The sequence below is a fragment of the Rhopalosiphum padi genome, chromosome 3 (genome assembly GCF_020882245.1).
Source record: "Rhopalosiphum padi isolate XX-2018 chromosome 3, ASM2088224v1, whole genome shotgun sequence".
Classification (NCBI taxonomy): domain Eukaryota; kingdom Metazoa; phylum Arthropoda; class Insecta; order Hemiptera; family Aphididae; genus Rhopalosiphum; species Rhopalosiphum padi.
The window spans coordinates 79,286,870-79,292,974 of record NC_083599.1 but is presented as its reverse complement, the minus strand read 5'-3'; the positions used below and the strand labels follow the sequence as shown (position 1 = coordinate 79,292,974).

General features: G+C 31.1%; 1 protein-coding gene across 1 annotated transcript; it reads right to left on the bottom strand.

Annotated features, from left to right (window-relative positions):
- Nucleotides 1-2,912: 2,912 nt before the first annotated feature.
- Nucleotides 2,913-4,826, bottom strand: LOC132925969 (zinc finger BED domain-containing protein 5-like). The gene has a single exon (XM_060990324.1). It carries the CDS (start codon nt 4,824-4,826, stop codon nt 2,913-2,915), a length of 1,914 nt encoding a protein of 637 aa, XP_060846307.1.
- Nucleotides 4,827-6,105: the final 1,279 nt, after the last annotated feature.

Here is a 6,105-nt window from a genome sequence, read left to right as displayed (position 1 = left end):
TAAAATAATTCAGTAAAATTTAGTTATTTATATATTAAGCAATAATTGTGTAATATTAAATAAATATTTCTATTTTTTATCATATCATAACAAAATTTTAATTAAGATAACTAATATACTTACCTAAACAATATTTTAGGGGCCCACATTTTTGTTACGCCACGGTATACGTATAATAATATAATATCTATTGTAGTTAGTTTGATTTTGTAGTTGGTTGTTAATAATAAATTAATAACAATACCACAGACTATCATATAGTCTGTGACAATACTATTAAGAGGAAACATTTTACAATCAATTATGGGTAAATTCAATAAACATTTTCCTGTAAATAAAATCCAATAAAATAATTAATTGATTCTGATTAAACCAAATCAACTATTAAATAAATTCAAATACCTATATAGTCAATTGTATTAATTGTGATATAAAATATAGACACGATCACAACAAAACTGAATAACGTATTGACAGTCGTAGTCGTCGCCAAATCCAAATATAGTGAATAATTAATAAAATCTAAGCCAGGTATTATAATTAATACCTACATTGATTATAAATAGTACTATATTTTATATTCAATGGTACCTAGTATTATTTTCCAACCAACATCTCAAGAGGTATTATTAAAAGTATAATACGAATAGGTATCGTACTTCATGGCTATATTTATCAATTTTCGGAAATTTCGAAATCATAATCAATATTATATATTTATTAATTATTTCTCTATTTCCTACCTGGGCACCTGGCTACCTTACCTATCTTAAAAGTTAAAGGTTTTAGTTCACACATATTCGTCGACTTGTCAAGACGTACTGAATTTAAAATTTAGTGTTTCACGTAATCAAGTTATGAATAACAATTGTTTTTTTTTTTAATTATTTTTTTTTGATTATTATGTAACTGAGTAATTGTTTTGAAGCTGTTGTTCATCGTACATTTTGTAAGAACCTACCTATATATTTTTTTGTTATAATATTCATAATACCTATTTATTTATAATATAAATTATTTATATATTTTATTATAAATAACAAAAATCATTCAATTCTTAATTTTGAAAAGCCAGTGGGTAGTAAGTGCACCCCTTCGCGGTACCTATGTCACAGTTAATGTTTTTCTTTAAATTCTATTAAGAAAACTTACTGTTAGGTACATTAAATTTAACCTAATTGTTATAAGAATGCGCCATGTAGAATTGCTCAGTGACGCTTGTTTTCGTCGTTTAAATTTGATCCAGCATTCATCACATGACGATAACGGTTATTTTGCCAAGACAACAGAATCCGACGTAAATCATATTCTGCTACAAAAATTTTTTTAGTTGTAATGGTTATATAGCAAGAAAATAATTTTTCTCATTTTAAAAACCATATAGTAACTATTATAATTTTATTATAAGAAAATGTCCATTTTAATGACTACTTATCTTAATTTAACCATATTTTCTCATTTTCCTAAATTGAATTTATAGATGACTAGCTGCGGGTGTGCCTCGCTCTGAGTGTGCCTCGCTCTGAGTGTGCCTCGCTCTGAGTGAAACTCGCTGTAAGTGAATACCCTAGGACGGATGGAAGAGCTTGAAAGTGGAAAATTTTCAAAAAAGGAAGACCTATCGCTGATTGGTAGTACTGCGAGTCTTCTATCGGGATGAATGATGATAAGGCGGTTGTTGTCGGGAATTGATAAGACGTTCGTGGCGTCGATTATAATATTGTTTATTAAATTATTATTATATTTATATGCCTCCGATCCGGCGCCTTCGAGGGAGTCGAGTGAAAATCGTTCCAAGGGAAATTCGGTTGGAAATGGTAGTCGGGTGTCTAGAAATCGGTCACATATATAGTTCGTCTCGAGGCTTGCCCGGTTCTTTTTTGAATGTATATAAATATATAAGTAATTTATCACAAATAGTAAAAAAAAACACCAAAAAAATTATAAAATATTGTACAAATTAGCCGTATAAAAATATCACGTTTAACTCAAACGATAGCAATCAACACATATACGAAGGGCAGAGGATCGAAGACTAACACGTTTTGAAAAAACACTGTTCCTGTACATAATTTGGTTTCAATAGAATGACAATACAATGAGGTTACCCTCACCCGCAGCTGTTTGTAGTACGCATATTTACATTATACATATTGTATATACGATATACCTTATACGATAATAAAATATTTGTAATGTGAGGGTTCACAATTTTTTTCATAAACATCTGAAACACAGCTACACCAGCTATTCATTTAATAAATAATACTATTAGAACCCCTGGTTTACATGAAAACGGCCGCCTGGCGCGCGACGGTCACCCGCCTAATTTCGCTGGCCGTACTATAGTAATATCATAGGTAGGCGGTAGGCTGACGCTCACTGACCATCTTCGCTCAGAATCGTTTTTCTTATACAACGATATTATATCATTGGAATCAAATTTAACACAATCCATTACAGTGACTCACTTGTAACCTACTGTACAGCAGATCGACAACCACTTGCCAAACCTTTTTTGTTAATACATTTTAAGTACAATATAATTAGCAAATATTCATGATTTTGACTAATTTTGTATTTTTGTCAATATTTGGACTTAAACGTTTATAAAAAAATTTGTGCCTATATTTTTTAATAACTTTTAAATGATAGTATAGAGCAGTGGTTCTCAACCTTTTTGGATTCGTGTCACCCTCATCCACGATAACCCAACACTACGTCTCCCTAACATCAAAATATTAGTTATATAAAAAACAAGCGCTATAAAAAATATAGTACGCAGAAAAATAATAACTGAAAATTTTATTTTTGCTTTACTGTTAAATAAACATTTAAATTGAAAAAAAATAATTAAGATTTTTTTAAAATATATATTATATAATAATTGAATAAACTATAAAATCTAAAAATTAATGAGAAATTTGACCCTGGTGATTTTTACATAGTTGTGGAATTCGAGGGTTGATGGTTGATAGAGCGAGTCTCATATCGTCTTCTAGTGTTGTTTTTGTAAGTCTTTGGCGTTTTTTTGTTTTAATATTTGTGAGCGCGCTGAATCCATGTTCACATAGCCAGGACGTCGAAAATTGAAGTAGCACTTCAATAGCTTTCGTTGATAGTCGAGGGTATTCACTGTGGAGACTCACCCAAAAGCTGTTGAGCGACATTTCTTTAAATTTTAGTTGCAGCGTACGGTCGTTTTTTAGTTCCACAGCTTCCTGTTGTAATTCACAGTCATCTGTTTGCACCAAGGATGTAAATGGGTTGCGAACCCAGTCATACTGTTTCACATTCAAGTCTGGAAAATAATATTTCAATGACATTTGCAAGGCCTGCAAGTGACTTCTTATGGTTCCCAGAACTTCAGGATTAGAGTTTTCTTGACTAGTAAAAAGTGGAAACATAGCTGTGTTCCCTTGATCCAAGTTTGTACACCAAATGGAGATTTTCTCTTGAAAAGCTGAAAGTTTGTCGGTGGAAGTTAAAACATTTTCTAATGGCCCTTGCAAACTAGAATTAACTAAGTTAAGATGCTGAAAAATGTCAGCCAAGTACGCACATTTTGATATCCAATCGTGATCTTCCAAAAAACTTGTAAATTCTTCATTGTCCTCTTCCATGAAAAACAGTAAAAGTTCCTCTTTAAGTTCATAGAGACGTGCTAAGACCTTTCCTCTTGATAACCACCTCACTTCGGTATGGTACAACAAATTTGTAAAACCAGCATCCATTGAATTACAAATTTCGGCAAAAATCCTACTTTTCAAGGGCTTTCCTTTAATGTAGTTGACAATACGAACAGCATTAATCAAAATAGAATTGAGATCACTACCCAACGTTTTTGTCATTAGCGCTTCCCTGTGGATGAAACAATGAGTCTTAACGATTAATGGGTTTTTCATTTTAGCGAGTGTAATAAACCCTTTGATATTCCCGGTCATACTTGGAGCTCCATCAGTACAAATTCTAACACAGTCACTCCACGATATTCCATTATTTTCAAAAAAAACATTGATTGTTTCAAAAATGTCTTTGCCTCTTATACTTGTTTTTAACTCTTCCAAACACAAAAACTGGTTTATAATATCATAACCAATAACAAAACGAACAAATCCTATTATGTAACATTTTCCGTCGCTAACAGTTGAATCGTCAACTTGAAGTGTGAACCGAGAAAGTTTCATCTTTTCTACGGTGTGTTGTTTTATATCTACGGACATATCATTTATGCGACGAGTAATAGTGTCATTAGACATCGGTATCTTATCTATTTCAAGAGCTGCTTCATCTCCAATCATTATTCGCACCATTTCCTTACACGCAGGTTTGATTAAATTTTCTCCAATAGTATGCGCTTTCATGTTGTTAGCAATCATTTGGGAAACAACAAAACTAGCTTCGAGAGCCCTCTCGGAAATTTTAACTTTTTTTGTGAACTTGATTGCTTCTTTTTTTCGGCTACTTAAAAGTCTTTTGAAATAGTGAATATCTTTGCACTTCAAGTGAAAATGTTGTTTAATAAAATGTCTGTTTAATTTGTTGGGCACCATCGATTCGTTGGTAAATGTTTTTCCACATATGATACACTCGGGAATAGGTTCATCTTCTGGACCACACCATGTGAAACCAATGGATATATAAGATTCATCGTATAACCGACACTTACCTTTACTCTGTTTTGACGGCCGAGCAGTTGATGGTGAATTCCCACTCATTTTTAAAGTCCCGGAAGTTGATGGTGAGTCTTTACTCTGTTTTGATGTTCCAGAAGTTGATGGTGAGCTTTCAATCAGTGTCGAGGTCCGAGTAATAAATCTATCCATACTTATAGCAAAATAATAATAATATTAAATAATATTTAATAATAATATTTTCGATTTTTCACAAATAAATTATTATTACCTGCACTCGCTAACGAAAAATACAACACTGTCAAGATTAAGTATAATAAAATATATACTAAAAATACTTAAAAAAGTTTATAGTATTTAATACAATTTAAAATGAAGAATTACAATTTTAACTAAAATAATAAACACTTTATACTAGCTTGAAATAATAATTCACAGTAATCAGTAAAGTATATAATAGTCGTGCGTAGTGACTGTAGAAAAACTGACCCGTTTCAGATAACGTAGCGTTGTCGCACGTCGAACGAACGTATTTATCGGATATTCAGATCTATGGTGTTAACTATAAATAGAAATAAATAATACAAAGATAAGAATTTTGCGGTATCTGTGCCGTTTAGTGTAAACAATTATTGCGTTATTTGACTGTAGTAGCAATCACATGATTACCGTTACAATAATACGATTATTTTCGAAAAATATTCTATATTTTTAAACTTTTCCCCAAGGTTTTTTTGTCACCCCGGTTGAGAACTACTATACTATAGAGTCATCTATTCACAAAAATCTAATAACTTACACTGAGAAAGTATCCTCTATAGTCTCATCTGGCACAGTAGTACTAATATTTGAATAATTATTAGATTGAGACTCAACGCCGTTAACGGTCTCTCCTAACTGCTGAAAGCTTTTACTAGTCGATAATGATTTTCTGTAATTTTTTTTTAAAGGTATTATTTATATACTTTATAAAATGCCTATTCATTTACAATGTACCTACATACGGAGAAACTTTGAAAATCTTGTATTCAATTTTAAAATGTTAGATACGAAAAGAATATTTTCTATGAGTTCTATACTTGTTTAGTAAAAAAAAAGAACATATCTATAAGACTATATATTATTATAAAATTGCCAGAATGTTTTTAATTTGTATTCAGCAGTGGCGGCTTTGGGGGTGAGGCAAGTGAGGCGCCGCCTCACCTAAAATTTTGTAGCAAATAATACGCTAAAAGTATATTTCTTGACAATAACATTTCGCTAATAATTTTTAACATTTTTATGATTTTATTTGAAAAAAATTCTTCTTTACGAATTTTAATAATATGAATTATCATTTATTTTATTATAGTATAATATTATTTCGTGTTTATTATTTGTGATAAACCGTTATTATTGTCACAGTGCCTAATGAAACCAATTTCATTATTAGTTTATTAGTTTATATCTCGATCGTGTCGTCGGCAGTCGT

Coding starts and splice junctions, on each gene's coding strand:
- LOC132925969 (XM_060990324.1), bottom strand. CDS start 4,826: ATGGATAGATTTATTACTCGGACCTCGACACTGATTGAAAGCTCACCA.